Source organism: Balaenoptera borealis (genome assembly GCF_965194805.1).
Source record: "Balaenoptera borealis genome assembly, chromosome: 11".
In the NCBI taxonomy this organism is placed as follows: Eukaryota; Metazoa; Chordata; class Mammalia; order Artiodactyla; family Balaenopteridae; genus Balaenoptera; species Balaenoptera borealis.
Window position 1 is genome coordinate 44832043 of NC_138868.1, and position 18178 is coordinate 44850220.

Consider the following 18178-nt stretch of genomic DNA (forward strand, 5'->3'; position numbering starts at 1 on the left):
ACAGAAAAATTTCAAGAATCCTGACTTGTTAAATCTGGAACTTTCTCTAAGTATTCCAACTATCTCATAATAATCTAGGGTATCTATTTTTAAAAAACGCAATTTATCCAGTCTACTGCAGAGCAACTAACTTAGTATTTGGAGGAGTAATGCCTCAGAACCTACATTTTTAACAAGTATCTCAAAATGATTTTTAAAGAAATAAAAATTTGAGAATCACTACACTCTAGACAGTATAATTAGAAAGATACTTTGTCATTCTCTTTTATTCTTGGTAGTTTGCTGCAAAAAGTTCTATTGATATAAATGATCCTAAATACCAAACACGACCAGCTTTTACCATTTTCAGAACAAATACACCATTAAGCCTGTACAAAAGATTAGCTATGAGGAAATTATTCTACATTTCAATTATAAAATATAGTAAGTGGAAGATTACAGAACACATTAAAACAAAATCTACAATATTACTCTACAGTTTTCTTTTTATACTAGATATTTGTGTCTAATATTTACAGTCATCTCTGTTTTAAAGTTCTAAGAGTAAATACTCTGAAGCCATACCTAACATGAAATACCATTAACTAGCTATATAATCAAAGGCTTCTCTAAGCCTGTTTCCATTTCTTTTAACATGAATACTACCTACTGAAAATGTTTGTTTTAAGATAAAATGATATGTGAAAGTATCCAGATTATATTTTCAGGCAATTAACCAGTCTTATATATAAATAAATATAAAACTGCATACATAAAGCAATTCCATTAGCTCAATAAATTGAAAAAAATTCAAAAATATTGGTTTAAACATATTCAGAAAAAAGCTAACAGGAATTTTTAAATTACATGATTAATTTCAAACATGTGATTAGATTAAACTAGAAGATAACACAGTATTTCTGATAAAATAAGCCTGGCCCATCTGTTTCCACATGAAAGTATCTGCCATAGTCTATTCCAATGCACACAGAGATACATTCCTTTCCAGAGGAAGTCAACTTCAAAAATTTAAGATTAAATTCAAGATAGAAAATTATCAAACAGAAAAGTCTTCCTTCAAAATCCAATATTTAATATTTTTTACTAAATAATGGCAGTAACAATACAGTAAAAATAACAATGGGTTGAGGGAAAGGGAAACCACATTCTTGTTCTAACTTTGCTTCTGCTAACTAGCGATCTTGCTCTGGGTCTGTTTTCTCTAATCCATAAAATGAGAAGATTAGGCTTGAGATCGCTAAGATTACTCTGGATTAATGCCCTATGATTTTATGAAAATACAACAATGACAACAATAATATATCTTACCAGTTTCTGATTTATTCAAAATAGATGAATAGGAGTAGCTTTGGCTGACATAATCACTGGTAGAGCCCACAGAACCTTCTCTTGGAAGTGGACCTATAAATTTGTCATGAACACTGTCATCCCCAGCACTGGAATCCTCCTAAAATGCAGCATAACCAATATTTACTGAGTGGTAAATATTGCTAAAACAATGAAAAAAGGCATACTAATTCCTGAGGCAATGAAAAAGAGACAAGGCATTACTGGTACCACCAAGACATTCAAAGTATATACCCTCATTATTTCCTGTAGGAAGGTTTGAAAGATGCCCAATATAACACACTTTGGAAAAAATGCTTAGGTCTCCTTCCAAAGTTCTTACTTTCTCAATTTTATTTAATTCTTTTTCAAATTTTGTTTACATGAGAGAAGAGATTTCTGGTACTAATTAATCAGAGTACAATTGTGAACTCCTTGATGACAGAGTTTATCATTTATTTTTACATTATCCTTGCTAAGTAGGCCTGAAAGGTAAGGGACACTCAATAAGTATTGAATGAAATGGATAGTCTCCTATTGTCTCCAATAAGAAACTTCCTATTAATGAGGAAGATGTCCAAAAGGAGTAAGGGATATAAAATCAGCACAAGCAAGTAAGAGCTGAAGACTAATTACTAAGCATTTTAAAACATGAATCCCCAAATTAATAGCTAATTTAGTTTCAATGTCACTTAAACTAATCAAAATCTTCTCACAATGTCATAAAAATAAACAATGAGATTAAGGAAAGTCAGAACATATTCTGGCATTGCTTCTGTATGGATGTCCTGTGTTTAATTACTGTCTACTGTCCAGAGAGGCATTCTAATTCACAATAGACTTCTAAATGAAAAGCATCAAACAGAAGAACTTTTCCTGAGAAAAGTTTCATTAAAGAGAAGTGTTCTGAAAAAGTCCATAAACTCTGTGAGTTTCCTCAGTCTGTAAAGCAGCAAGGTAAATCAGACCGGGTTTTTTCAATGAATCGCTCTCAAATTGGGAGTTACTAGATTTGACAATCACTAAAGCCACTGAACCAGACAGGAAAGGCTATTGAAATATGAACTGCAGCAAACACTAAAAGAACAGAAATAAAGCAAAGAATTTACAAACTAGTCATTCCAAAAAAATGGGGGGTGGGGGATGGGGAGTGGGAGCAAAAACAGCAGAGTAGATAATTCTGGGGGTCTGTTCCCCTACCAAAATACCAGAAAACCTGGGCAAAACTGCTGAAGATTTACACCAACCAAGCAAATGCTTAACCAAACAAAAGGCCACTGAAACACAGTAGGAGATCCTAGACCCATCCCCATCCCTGTTCTAGTGGTGATTCTCAGTGTGGCAAGAGACTATATACACAAACAAAGTGCTATGGACGCCCAGTGTAACCATGTTAACATACATACCTATAACAAGCCAACAGAAAACAGAAAAATAATTTATTATACATAAATTGCAAAACACATCTCTCCTCCTTCCTTTGGAAAATTGCTTCCCAAGTAGTAGGTGACAGTGCACAAAAATTATGACTACAGGGCTTTCTAAAGAGTTTACCAGCAGTATTTGAGGCTGTTCACCATCTTTATCTGTCAAATGCAGAAAGTTCTTCTTTCCTGGCTCAAAATTAGCATCAAGAAGAGACTTGTCACTGGTATGATCCAGTGGAGCCTACAAGCATAAAATAAGATATCTCAGATTATGAGAAACATTAATTATAATAATAAAATAAAACAAGTAATATGTAAATAGACACATATCTACAATTATTGGGCTTAAACAGTATTTTTTTTTTAATGAAGATTCTGATAAATTCTATTAATCTAGGCTTGGAATTAACTCATCTATTCAGGAACTGGGATGGCTAAGCCCAGTGATAGGGCATATACTGACAGGTATCCCAGCTGTTCACATTTCCCAACATCTAAAAAACTGAAGTACTACACAAAAAAAAGAATTGTAAACATTTGTTTCGATGTTCTCTAAAATGTATGCAATATAGTATTCAATGGGTTTTCATGAAAATTAACTAAAGATTATTTTATATCACTAAAAACTGTAAAAACATGTTTTGATATAGGAATATAATGAGAATTCCCACATAAGGAAACACACTAAGCAACCCAACCCAAATAATCATGTAACATTAAAAAATGGGCACCTTCAGAAAGACCTTCCTTCAGAAGGAAAAGCCTGTCCTAGTAAATGATACCTATTTCAAGTCCACTGCCAGGATTCAGAGGATCCCAGGGTGATAGAAGTGATCACTCCTTTGAAAACTAAACATCTAACATGTTTAGCCTTCACCTAACTCTTTTACCTGGTAGGCAATTTAAACCCTGGCTGTCATTCTGATGATACACTCTAGTTGGTGGATGAGAGACAGAGCTCTGCATGCTCCAAGCCATACTCACCCAACACTCCAGTCCACTGTTGAGAAAAATGAGGGATGTGATGAATGCCCTACTCTTTTGTTTTAAAACTATTTTGTTCATTAAATGTTTTTAATGTTTCAAAGACATGAGGAATATCTCCTTAGAAGGACTTATTTTATGGAGATGCCTTTATTTCTTACAAAATGAACATTATATAAAAGCATAGGTATTAAGGACGAAAAAATTAACTGTAAGAGATTCTGCCACTTGCTATTTGTGTGACTCTGTACAAGTTACTTCACTTCCCCATGACTCAGTTTCCTCACCTATGAGGCTGTGATAGCACTTACCTCATAGTGTGGTTAAAAGGATTAAATGAGGTTATATTTGTATAAAATCTAGTATCAGAACAATACTAGGTACAGAGAGAGTAAGCACAAAGTGTTAATAAAATGAACTTATATAATCTCACTTTGGATCACATCTAGAAATCCATGAGAAAAACAGGACAGAGAACCAGAAGCTAAGAGAAGCCACTTGAAAGGAAGAAAGGTATCTTTGGGTCCCTTATATTCTCTGGCAGGAACCAGATCTTTCAGCATCTCTCAGGCATAAAAGATCAGATGATACAGCTAGAACACATAGGGGTTTTACCTCAATAAATGTCTGTCTGTGTGTATGAGATGCAGAGTAGATAAATGAATTAGGTTTTCAAAGAAGCATACTTGCAGCATTGTACAGTAAGCAGGTAAGAGTATACTCATAGAAATGTACAGTAGGCATATTAAGACACAAAAATTAAGTACTTAAGAACAGTCACAGCTGAAGAAAGAAAAATAGTTAATCCTGGCATAGTGCTACAGCAGATGTTAATTTAACAAACACTTTTTGAGTGCCTAGGGATAGTATCTTTGGAGGATACAAAACGAATACTATGAGGTCCTAGACATCAAAATACATCCTATCAAGTGGAAAGACACAAATGAATAACAACTATAATAAAAAGACTATAAGTGGCATAGCAGAAGAAAAAGTGCAATAGGAGGACAAAGAGAAAGATTACTTTTAAAGTGGCATGAAGAAACATCAAGTAAGTCTTCTTAAAAGTAAGAGATAAACAGGACTTGGGCAGACAGTATAGAACTATCCTTTAAATCAAAAAAGAGGCAACACTAGAAGTTACACAGTAATGTAAAAGAGAGTATTCAAAGTTTCAGATTAAATATCATTTCTCTTTGTATAACTTGTTGGACTACCAATTTTACTGACCAATTTCAGAGGGGGAAAGTTGGCTAATTTAAAACACTAGGGTTGGGTTTTTTTTTTGTAAGTACACTTTAAAAAAAATTTTTATTTTATATTATAGTTGATTTACAATGTTGGTTAGTTTCAGATGTACAGCAAAGTGATTCGATTATACATATGTTGTACATAGAGCTATTCTTTTTCAGATTCTTTTCCCATTTAAAAACACTAGTTCTACATTTTTAAAAATCATAAATATATTATGGAATAGAAGGCAAAATATCATCAATTTTAAAGGCAAATCAAGCAATACCCAACACCTTTTATTCTTCTGCAGAGCCAATTAAAACTATGCCCTCCAAATATGATCAGGATACACATTCAATTCATTTGCCTTTAAAGGTATTTTCCTGGAAAACTTAAGAGCAGCAATGGTATAGGACAGGAAGAGGTAACATAAGCAAAAACATAGAGATGGAGAAGTATGAAATTTTGTGTTAAGAAAATAAATTAGTCCAATATCTGTGAGCTAAGATTAGATTTAAAGGACCAATTGTCTTGAATGCTAACTTAGGGAATATGACTTTTAATCAGGGCAGTGAGCAGTCATTAAAGATTTCTAAACTGGAAGGTGACAGGAGTACTATGATTTAAGATGACTGAAGATAATTCTAGCAATCGTATGCAGGGTGAATTTGGACTGAGAGGAAAGAAAAAAGACTATTTAGAATACTATTCTAAAATACAGATGAGATCCAACTCAACAGTCCCCTTTGCCACTCTCCCATGCAAAACTGGTCAGTGCCTCCTCTTTGCACTTACAGCAAACTCATAAATCATACTTAATAATACTTAAAACATGTTAGTGTAATTATTTTTTGATATACCTATCTCTATGACTTTACTGTGAGGTCTTTGAAGCTGAAGTCATGATACCACCAACCTTCCTGATCAGGTGTTTACCACTCTATCTGGTGCATAATCTCTGTTAATATTGGAGTGTAAGTCCTTCTATTACTTTTTTCTTTCTATATACATTTTTTCTTCTTTTCCAAAAATTAGATTATAAAATACATATGATTTTATATCCTGCTTTTTTCACTTAAATATTTAAAATGAATATCCCATTCAGTAAATGCTGGAAAAATTTCCATAGATGACACAATATTATGATAATCATCTTACATGAATAAAACAACTAATGAAATGACATTGTGCAAACTGTAAGGTAATCAAATACTGAATCTAGAATGAAAATGATGAAGAGGGATCCAAATATCAAGTTGCACACAGACTCTATAGTCCTGCTTACAATATTACGAAGGATTCCAGGATTTAGTATACTATTAAAAACAACAACAATAATGACTATAATATTATTAGCAGCTTAAGAGAAGATGCTTTCAGTTTAGAGTTTTACCATATCAGCAGAATTGATTCCATTCCCCCACACCAAATCAAACGTTCCATTTATGTAGCCTACTTTGTTGGCCACATCTTCAAAGAGCTTTCTGAGAGGAGTAGAAGCTGGTAAATTTAAAGTGATCCGCTCGTTCACTGTCTTTGAATTAGTAGTATCTTGTATTATACATAAGACTCTTGGTTCTTCAGCAGCATTTTCTACCTGAAATTTAAAAAAATATACTATTTATCTTTAAAGAAAAAATAGAATTATTAATGTTTTCTATGATTAAATGAAAAAACCCCCACAAAATACTATTTTCTCTGTGTGAATACTACTGTTTTATGGCTGAAATATACTCTAATGGATATGTCAAACACATAAAGCACCATACATGTTTGTTTTGGAAAAACTGGGGCATATTTAAGAATCAACCATTGCTTTTGTGGATATCTGCTTTCACCTTTTAAGGCTGTAAATCAATGATCAACAAGCCCATGAAGACAAGTTTACTTGAGCAATTTTCAGTTGAAAATAACAAAATCTGATCCTTAAAAATGTGTCACTACTATGCTAGCACAGTCAAATCAAGCATTTCTGGGTTTCCTGATGAAAGAGAAAGAGAACTGTGTAGAAATGCAATGAGGATTGTCTAAGACTGCAAAATCCATAACTAAAGGATAAAAGCAATCAGGCATCCTGAACTTTACTTTGTTGTACCCACAGACCAAAAGTCCAAAAGCCCTATTTATCAGTGTGTTAGGAGCTGACAACCTTACCCAAATAGATCAGCCAGCAGAGGGGTAAAGGAAAGCAAGGAAAAAATACTTTTCAATTACCAATGTAGAAGGGACTTAGGGTCACAAATTTTTTCATTCTTTTTTATCTAGTACATAAATCAGAGAAAAAAATTTTAAAGGAGACTTTCTCAAAGAAGCTATGCCTTCCCTCAAGCTGTTGAAGGACACGACTCTTTTCCCTGTTTTACACAGCAGTAGTAGGCTACATCAGGCACTTTGGTGAAAGAAGTTCTTTCCCTCCTCCTGTAATGCCCAACTCAATTAATGGTACCATCATCTACCAGCTGCTGAAACCAGAGAGGAGCACCTTCTTCATTTCTTCCCTCTTCTTCAACTCACATAATCACCAAATTCTATCATTTCTATCATCTGAATATCTCTTGAACTATTCCTTTTCTCTTTAATCCTGCCTGCAGCACTCAGAATCTTACCTTAAGATCATGGCAATAGCTTCTTCCAATCTCATCTTCCTTCAATCCAGAATAGTATTTTAAAATGCAAATCTGATCATGTAAATCTCTTGCTTTCCCTCAAAGTCTAGGGCAGCAGTCATTATCTGAGGGAACTCTCACTATCCCCATAAAAGGCTTTGTACAAATATGAACTGTACAAACTGGTATTGTACACAAGAATGTATTTCTCACCTTTTTTTTAAAAAACACAATAATATTAACCTCAATCTTTTGTTACTTCTATATTATCCATTTTTAAATAAGAATAGTTATTATCATTGACTTGTATTGAAGACAGGACCATCACAAGGTATTTTTGTTTGTTTGGCAGGGTAATACAATTATAATTTGTTTCTGCCATATATAATTTTGGGTTTGTAAGAGATTACCTAAACTAAGGTTAATCCAATTAGTTTAAAACAGAAATACGTTGCCATAACAGAAGTATAATGTTTAAGACTGGCTAGCACTATATTTCAGACAAGTCAAAATATTTAATTACCAATAATAACCCATTTAAAAACAAAATAAAGAAAAATACATTTCTTATAAAATAAACAGGATAACAAAGAACAAAAAAGCCTTCAGCTATAAGCTTAAGGTGTTATATTAACACTTGTAACAGATGGTTTTACACATTTTAATCTCAAACTGAGAAACATAAAGTGGACCCTTTTTAACTCTGGTTCACAATAAAGAAACGAGAAACTCTAAATCAATTTCAACTACAAAAGATCTGCTTTTACACTTTCAACAGTATACTTCAGAGGTAGACTCAAGTTTTCCAGGTGAAAAGCACTACAGCTGCCAGATTTTAAAGCTTCAGATAAGTTGAAGTTCACGGTCCAAGCAAGAGAACTCTACCTAAGAATTCAGAAATCAGAAGTGCTGACATAACAGTATACATAAGAATGATGATAGGGTAACATATGGCCATCAGCAGTTCCTGGTTCTTTCCTTAAATAAGTAAGTGCAAGGTACAGGCACTCCAGCCTCCTCTCCTTCCACACCCAGATGTGGGTAATATTATCCCCAATGGAATCTCATCTGAAGGCTAAATGTACTATTGTAAACACAAAATTTAATCTTATGTATGCCTTTTATTCTTTTTAATGACAATAGCTTTCTTTTCTGTGCATTGCACATAAGTAATTTTGTTCCTTTTTTTGAAATAGCAAGAGTATAGAGACTTCCCTGGCGGTCCAGTGGTTAAGACTCTGTGCTTCCAATGCAGGGCTGTGGGTTCAATCCCTGGTCAGGGAACTAAGACCCCACATGCCGCGCAGCGCAGCCAAAAAAAAAACAAAATAGGAAGAGTATAAAGGAAAAAGTGGAAATTATTTGTAATTCATAACACAGAGATAACTATTACATTTTGGTCTATATTATTCCAAATATTTTTCCTACGCAAACACAAACAGACATATACATGCACACTTTTTAAACACAAACATTCAGTTAGATATACATGCTGTTTTGAAACCTCTTTCTTTACTCATAAATATATCATGTAACCTTTCCTTGTCAAACTTTTTCTAACTCATCATTTTAACAATTGAATAATATTTTATTACATGGATTAATAATAATTTGTTCCATCAATTTAATTTTACTGACTCTTAAGCTAGACTTTATTACACTTTAGAAATAATTTTGTGATGAATACCTATATAAAACTTTGTGCACTTGTCTGTTTCTTCTTAAGATTCCTATAAGAATTTCTGGGCCAATCACATATTACTCTTGAATTCAATTCTAGGATAATTTAAACAAACGAAAAACTCTGACCTTTAAAGTTCTAAGCTAGCCATGTGTAAATCTTATTACTTTATACTCAACCTCCTGGCCCATTTTTCAGTCCTAATTTAATCTACTACATAGCCATCATCCATAGATTACATCTGAATTTTTGTTATCGCGATTGCCCACACTAATTACACTGAGGCAAAATCTCTTTCCTCCCCCTGCCTCCCAATTTGGGAACTAATAAGAAAAAAAATTTTTTTTCCAATTTTAAGATTTCATCAATAAGGTTGTACCAATCTTTTTATTATAGCTTTTCAAGAGAAAAAAAATTCTACAATATTATACTAAACATACAGATGTCCACAATACTTAAATGTAAAAAAGTATTTCTTAGGATTGGGAAAATAGGAGTGTCCTCTTTCTTCTTAATTTCTTTGGAGTTCTACCCCTGATTGGTCCTACTTATGCCCAAAGCAAAAAACATCACCATCTTGAGGTAAATTAAAGATGGCTAAAAATTCTTTGCCACTCTTTTTCTTTTTGCTCTTCCCATGAATCTGGGCTGGCCTTGTGGCCAACTAGGACCAACAGAATGTGATAGAAGTGATACTGTGTGATTTAAAGCAGGAAACTTCTGCTTTTGCACCTCTTGGAATGTTCCTCTTATAAGCCAGCCAGGCAAAAGAAATCCATTTATCCTGGGACCACCATGCTGTGTTAAAACCCTAACAATCCACCCAGAGAGAAAGTGGCCACTTAGTGGAGCACTGGGGTGCCTGATAAGTAAGAAAAGCCTTCTTGGACATTCCACCCAAAGCCAGTCACCAGCCAAATGCAGCCAAGTAATGATCCCAGATGATGCCATGTGAAGCAGAAAAACTGACTGGCTAAGCCTTTGCCCAAATCCCATCCCACAGAATTGTGAGCAAATAAACTAGTTGTTTTAAGCCACTAAGTTTTGGGGTAGGCTGTTGCACAGTAATAGATAACAGAAACACACCTAAATAAATTTAAGCACATGCAAGTGCTAGTTGGGAAGAATGTGGTGATTGATGGTGGTATTAGTGATGGTGGTTGGTGGCGGGGGTTCCATTTAAGCACTACACCCAACATTAAGGTAAAGCATCTGAAGACACATCCTAATTCAGGGAAGGGAGCACAATTTTTGAGTCAGTAAAAGTTCTATAATGAATAGGAGAAAACAGGTAAGTAAAAACAAATGCAAAGTTTTAGAAAAGCCTAAAGCATGTCCCACTTGGGAAAACATTTCATCTATATTAGGTGAGCTATTAGAGGGGCACAAAGTTCCCTACACAGAAAATCTGGCCAATTACAAAGAAGGTATAAAGTATAAAATTAAAACTACTTACTTGGTGGGCAACTCATAGCAATATTACACTTGTGAGAAAAAGGGGAAAGTCAACAGTAGTTACATTAACACTATATGCTAAGAGAGTGTTCTGTCTTTGTGCTCTATGCAGAAACAAAGCCAGATTTCCCAGCAAAGTCTGAAAAAAGAATCCTTGAAAAAACAAAACAAACAAAAATGACAGTCTTATTTACAAAAGATAAAACATACTGGGATAAAAACACTGAAAACATATATTTCTTCCAAAGATACGGTCACTAAAGGAACCTCTAGAAGTGGTCAACACAGATGGTTCTGTCTAAGGAGTCTCAGAGCCTCTCAAGTCATCCTGTCTCCTATTCTTGGCATTCCGAACAGTTCTAAGTTCAAATCTGAGTTCTCTGAAGTTAACATCATAATTTTTGTTTCATAAAAAAATACTTCGTCGGTGTTTCTTATTAAAAAACACAAAACAAGGTGTATAATTAATGCATACATTTAGAATGGCATTAGCATGCAGAAAACAACATCAAACACAATTCAAAGTTATCAAGATTAAGATTTTTCTAAGAAAAAAATTAATATGAATAATTTTAAAACATTACAAAGGGACCTCTTTACCTCTAAATTTAATAGTCAACCCATTTTCTCTCAAGACTTTCTTCCTTTCAGTGTTATTACAAATGATAATACTATGGTTGCAAACTTAAAAATGCACACACACACACACACACACACACACACACACACACAGAGTCCACTTTATCTACTACTTGATAAAGAAACTGCTATGAGCTAAGAAATTAAGCCTTAGAGCATTACCCTTCCGGGTAGCCACAGTTCACGGCTAATATACTGCCACAGGCTAAAAAAAAAAATTGATGGTATAAATATTTTTGCTCACTGAAGTTTATTAAATTTATCAGCCTCATTGAGACTGTGCATTTTTACCTTAACAAGTAACAATTCCTGGGGTAGTGCTGGGAGTCTTAACTTACATGAGAAAAAGATTATTTTATTTTGAAGATCCTCCCTCCACTCCACTCCAACTCCCCCAGCAAACTCTAAAATGTTACATGATATTTTTCTACGTGGCCTCTTGCCAGAGATCACCTGAAGAGGACAGAAGAGATTAAATAAAGAACCTTGAACTTAGAGCTAAAGGGACCTGAGGAAAGTGAGGTATTAAGTAAAGGTTAGAATAGGATGCTACATCACAGGAATGTTTAGGTTTGTAGTGCGTACACGTTGTCGGGAAGGTAACAGTTCTATTTAATTCTTCAAATAAGATGTCTGGGTTTTGACTCTGTAAATTATTAAATAACTTAGTCCCAGCACTATTAATATTTCAGAAAATAAATACATCTGTAAAAAATAGACAACTATTATACCCAAAAGTCAAAACTAAAGGTTCTATAGTTTTTATATCAGTTTTCCACCTCATTCACTTGTTAAACACGAGGTACTATCAGACATATATTCATTTAAGGTGACTTTCTTATTATTAAAATCAGGTAAAATAAATAAATAAACAAAATGAAAAATAAATAAAATCAGGTAGAAATAAAATAGCCAAACAAGCATAAAACTTAAGACATGCCTTGTTATTAAATAAAAATACTAACATGCTGTTACTTGCTCTGCTGATTATCACACTAAAGCAATTACATCAGCAGTCTACCTGTAAAAATTTCTTCTTCATTTCATCAAAGATATTTTGTCTGCATCTCCAAAACACATCCTATGGTGTGTAAGAACAAAATGAATTACAAATTATTTCTTTAAAATAAAGAGGTAAGACAGTGAAATGAGAACAATTAACCTAAAAACATTTTTACAACAAAATATGTATGAATTAAAGTATTATTATATCATCTAAGATTTCATTCATAAATTATATTTGTAGTTTTAATCTTAGGCCTCAATTACTCTTTTTTTAAAAAAATTAATTTATTTATTTTATTTATTTATTTTTGACTGCGTTGGGTCTTCGTTGCTGCACGCGGGCTTTCTCTAGTTGTGGCGAGTGGGGGCTACTCTTTGTTGCGGTGTACGGGCTTCTCATTGTGGTGGCTTCTCTTGTTGCAGAGCACGGGCTCTAGGCACACAGGCTTCAGTTGTTGTGGCACACGGGCTCAGTAGTTGTGGTTCGCAGGCTCTAGAACACAGGCTCAGTAGTTGTGGCACATGGGCTTAGTTGCTCCGTGGCATGTGGGATCTTCCCAGACCAGGGCTGAACCCGTATCCCCTGCATTGGCAGGCAGATTCTTAACCACTGCGCCACCAGGGAAGCCCCTCAATTACTCTTGTAAGGTTACTGAAAACCTACATTATGGTGATAAAAAATAATATTAACATGGAAAACCACCACATTTTAACAAAGAGTAGTAGCTTCAGAATTGTGTATAAATCAAATGTTCTAAGTCATATTTTCCTAGTTTTATTGAGATATAATTAACATATAACTCTGTAATAGTTTTAAGATGTACAACATAATGATTTGATATACGTATATACTGCAAAATGATTAATTACTACAATAAGTTTAGTTAACATCCATCATCTCACATAGTTACAAATTTTTTGTCCTTGTAATAAGAACTTTTAAGTTCTATTCCCTTAGCAATTTTCGGACATACAATACAGTATTGTTAACTATAGTCATCATGCTGTATATTACAATCAGAACTTATTTATCTTATAACTGGAAGTTTGTACCTTTTGACCACCTCCACCTATTTACACAACTCCCATCCCCCATCTCTGGCAACCACCCATCTGTTCTCTGTTGATAAGAGTTCAGTTTTTCAGATTCCACATATAAGTAAATCATACAGTATTTGTCTTTCTCTAAGTCACTATTTTGAGACCATCAAAGGAACTCTGCAAGAAAACCAAAAGATCCCCGATTTTGCTACCTCATAAATTTAGATTTTTCATATTATAAATACTATTAAAGTAAAGCTGCTTAACATTACCCCCTACAGCTATTTTCTTTTAATATCTCTTCCTTATTTTAAAAGAAGCTTATTTTAGCAAATCAAGAAAATATAGAAATATATAAAAGGAAATAAGGATAACCTATAATCAAGAGATAATCTCTTGAAAAATCTTGGTTTTACATCCTACACTTTTTCTGTACAAATTTCGTTTTCCTCCACCTTCTTTTTTTTTTTTTTTTTTTTCACCTTCTTTAATTAATAAAAAGAACCCTACATATTGTTTTGAAAGGTGCTTTTTATCACTCACAGTAGCTTAGATACTATTCTACATCAGTTAAAAAATTTTACCTCATTTGCTTTTATAATAGAAATGTATTTCTATTATAATAGTAATACATATTTTTTTGACAAGCAAGTCTAAAATAACTCCTATAGCAATTATTAAAAATTTGATATACATCCTATTAGATCCCTCTCCATTTTATGCATATATTATATAAAGATTATTAACCAAAAAAGATCATTCCGAACACCGTCGTTTGAATTCTGCTCCTTTTCCCTCAACACTCACTCATCTTTCTGGGTCAAAACATTTAGTTTAAAAATTGCAGTGTTCCATTATATAGGCAAACCATAATTTATTTAACTAATCTATTAATAGGCATTTAGAAACCTCCAAATTTTCACTACAGCTTTGCTTATTTGTACAATTTTTTTCCCTAAAGTTTATTTCCTAAAGAAAGAATTCTAGATCAAAGGTTATGTACTCATTTTTAGGATTTTTTTGATACCTGCTGCCAATACGCTATCTCTTCCACAAATAAGAATTAAACTACAACTATCTGTCAAACACTGCTTTAGGTGCTGAGAAAATAGCAGTGAACAAAAGCCCTTGCCCTCAAGGAGATGACACTGTACAGTGGAAATTCAAAATAAACAAATCTAAACCATCAGGTATCCACCAGCCTCAGAGTCTTTGCATTTCTGTACACTGTACCTGGGATGCTCTTCCTTTAGATATCCTTACCTTCTTTTCTCAAGTATCATTGTGATGGCTTTAAAATGTGTCCACAAATTCTTTGACATGCCTCCCAGCAAGATTAGGAATCTAATTCCAGTCCCTTTTAATATGGGCCAGCATTAGTGACTTCCTGTGATACATAACATTACTTTGAAGGCTGGGCTAGAAAATAGAGAAGGCAACACAGCTTCTTCCTGGCTCTCTCTCAGATGCTCACCCTTGGAACCTGGCCATTATGCTGTATAGGAGCCAAGCAGCCACACGGAAAGGTCATGTGTAGATGTTCTAGCCACAACCCAACTGAGATCCCATCTGGCAACCAGCATCAACAACCATACATGTGAGCAAGTATTCAGATGATTCCAGACCCCAGCCTTTCAGATGCTCCAACTGACGCCTAGCAGAGCAGAACAAGCTGTCTCTCTTCAGCTTGGCCCAAATTGCACGTCCATGAGCAAAAGTCATTAAGTGTGGGGGTAGGCTATTATAAAGCAAAAAATAATCAAAACAGCTAGTTTCTCAAACTGGTCCTCTTCTCACCATTCTATTTAAAATTGCAATCCTCCTCCTCTCCCTTCCTTCAGGTTTCTCCATAGTATACTTATAGCCACCTGATACATTTGTTTGTATTTTACTTGTTTATTGTTAACTCCAAAAAACTTCCATTATGAGCCAAGATGAAATAGCAGACTGGATTTACCCTCTCCACCTTAAACAACTAAAAAGAAGAGATGAAATATATGAAACAATAGTTTTCAAATATTATTAAATAACAGGTAACACAGGACAGTGATCCCTGTGAAAACACAAACAAAAAAGGTAAGCTACCTTCCAGGCTGCAGTGCGGGGAGAGAGAACCCAGTTAAAGTTCAGCAATCTTCCTGAGCTGAAAAGATAAGGTTAGAAGTTCAAGTGGGTCAATTCAGCTAGAATTTACAGAGCAGAATACTGAAGAGAAGAAAGATGTGCAAATAGCATGCTCCAGAGACATGTAGTGGTCCTCCCTGAGTACTCATCAGCATATGCATGTGAAGAAACTACCTGAGGCAGGGGGAAGAACCACAGGAAAGAATCCCTGGAGCTTACTTTAGTTCCCACCAGCCAGAGTGAAAAAAATTTCATAATACACGGGGCTCAGAAGAGTATTGTCTCAGTAGTGGGACCAAATTAGGCCTAACCTAAAGGCTATTCTGGATCAAACTTACAACACTTTTTAAAAGCAAGTCTCAAAAGGATCAAAATGTTTACAAGTAAATTAGCACTGTCAGAGAACAAAGCTCAAGAATATCTATGGAAATAAAAAATACCCAGCACCCATCAACATAAAATTCAGTGTTTGGCATCCAATCCAAAATAAACAGGCATGAATGAAAGTAGGAAATGATGACCCATAATGAGGAGAAAAATCAATCAATGAAAACCTACCCAGATATAATACAGATGATATAATTAATAGACAAAAATATAAAAAGTTTATAACTATATTCTACATTTTAAGAAGGTATAGGAAAGAATGCAAAGGAAATAAATGAAAGATATATTAAAGATTCAACTCAAGAGGAGACAAGGTGGCAGAGTTGAAGGACTTGAGCTCACCTCCTCTCACAAAAACACCAAAATCACAACTAACTGCTGAACAACCACTGACAAAAAAGAATGGAACCTATCAAAAAAGATATTCTACATCCAAAGACAAGAAGCCATAATGAGGCAGTATGAGGAGGGCTTTTGCGATATAATCAAATCCCATACCCACCAGGTGGGCGACCCACAAACTGAAAAATAATTATATCGCAGAGGTTCTCCTAGGAGTGAGAGTTCTGAGCCCAGCGTCAGGCTCCCCAGCCTGGGGGTCTGGCATCAGGAGGAGGAGCCTCGAGAGCATTTGGCTTTGAAGGCCAGGGGGGCTTGAGCTGCACAGGAGCTGCACAGGACTGGGGGAAACAGAGACTCCACTCTTGGAGGGCACACACAAGGTTTCACATGCACTGGGACTCTGGGCAAAGCAGTGACTCCATAGGAGCCTGGGCTAGACCTACCTGCAGGCCTTAGAGGGTCTCCTGGGGAGGCGGGGTTCAGCTGTGGCTCACTGTGGGGGCAAGGACACTGCTGGCAGAGGCCCCAGAGAATACACATCTGCGTGAGCTCTTCTGGAGGTGGTCATTTTGGCACTGAGACCTGGCCCCTCCAAACAGCCTGCAGTCTCCAGTGCTGTGACGCCTCAGGCCAAACAACCAAGACGGTGGGAACACAGCCCCACCATCAGCAGACAGGCTGCCTAACATCTGTCCTGAGTGCACAGCCGCCTCTAAACACACCCCCTGACATGTCCTGCCCACCAGAGGGACAAGAACCAGCTCCACTCACCAGGGGGCAGCTAGAGTCCATCCCACAGGAAGCCTGCACAAGCCCCTGGACCAACCTCACCCACCAAGGGGCAGACACCAGAAGCAAGTGCAACTACAAACCTGCAGCCTGAGAAACAGAGATCACAAACACAGAAAGGAAAGTTAGACAAAATAAGACAGCAGAGAAATATGTTACAGGTGAAGGAACAAGATAAAACCCCAGAAGAAAAACTAAGTGAAGTGGAGGTAGGCAATCAGCCTGAAAAAGAATTTAGAGTAATGATAGTAAAGATGATTCAACATCTCGGGAAAAAAATGGAGGCACAGACCAAGAAGATACAATAAATTTTTAACAAAGAGCTAGAAGATTTAAAGAACAAACAAAGATGAACAGTACAATAACTGAAATGAAAAATAAACAAGAAAGAATCAATAGCAGAATAAATGAGACAGAAGAATGAATAAGTGACCTGGAAGAGAGACTGGTGGAAATCACAGCTGTGGTGTGAATAAAGAAACAAGAATAAAGAAAAAAAAAGATTGAAAAGAAATGAGGACAGTCTAAGAGACATCTGGGATGACATTAAATGCATCAACATTCACATTATAGGGGTCCCAAAAGAGGAAGAGAGAGAAAGGGCCTGAAAAAATATTTGAAGAGATAATAGTCAAAAGCTTCCCTACCGTGGGAAAGGAACCATTCACTCAACTCCAAGAAGTGCAGACAGTCCCATACAGAATAAACCCGAGGAGGAACATGCCAAGACACATACTAATCAAGTTGACAAAAATCAAAGACAGAGAAAAAAACATTAAAAGCAACAAGGGAAAAGCAACAAATAACATACAAAGGAATCCCCATACAGTTATCAGATGATTTTTCAGCAAAAACTCTGCAGGCCAGAAGGGAGTGGCATGATATATTTAAAATGATGAAAGGGAAAAACCCACAACCAAGAATACTCTACCCAGCAAAGCCCTCGTTCAGATTTAATGGAAAAATCAGGCAAGCAAAAGCTAAGAGAATTCAGCACCACCAAACCAGCTTTACAACAAATGTTAAAGGAACTTCTCTAGGTGGAAAAGAAAAGGCCACGACTAGAAAAACGATAATTACAAATGGGAAAGCTCACCAGTAAAGGCAAACATACAGTAAAAATAGAAAGCCGTCCACAC

General features: G+C 35.3%; 1 protein-coding gene across 6 annotated transcripts in view; it reads right to left on the minus strand.

The window, feature by feature from the left end:
* USP47 (ubiquitin specific peptidase 47) overlaps positions 1-18178 on the minus strand; it is a 115611-nt gene that overhangs the window by 69350 nt on the left and 28083 nt on the right. For 3 of the 6 annotated variants that reach the window (XR_014231393.1, XM_082341402.1, XM_082341403.1), the window contains 4 exons: positions 12373-12432; positions 6364-6567; positions 2881-2994; positions 1309-1447 (listed from right to left, as the gene is read on the minus strand). Coding sequence is in view for 5 of the 6 variants with exons in the window: in XM_082341402.1 (XP_082197528.1) it covers positions 1309-1447; positions 2881-2994; positions 6364-6567; positions 12373-12432 (517 nt within the window). In the remaining variant the exon portion in view is untranslated. Of the gene's footprint in view, positions 1-1308; positions 1448-2880; positions 2995-6363; positions 6568-10343; positions 10368-12372; positions 12433-18178 lie in introns of those variants that run through there. The other 3 variants (XM_082341404.1, XM_082341405.1, XM_082341406.1) reach the window with 2 other exon arrangements.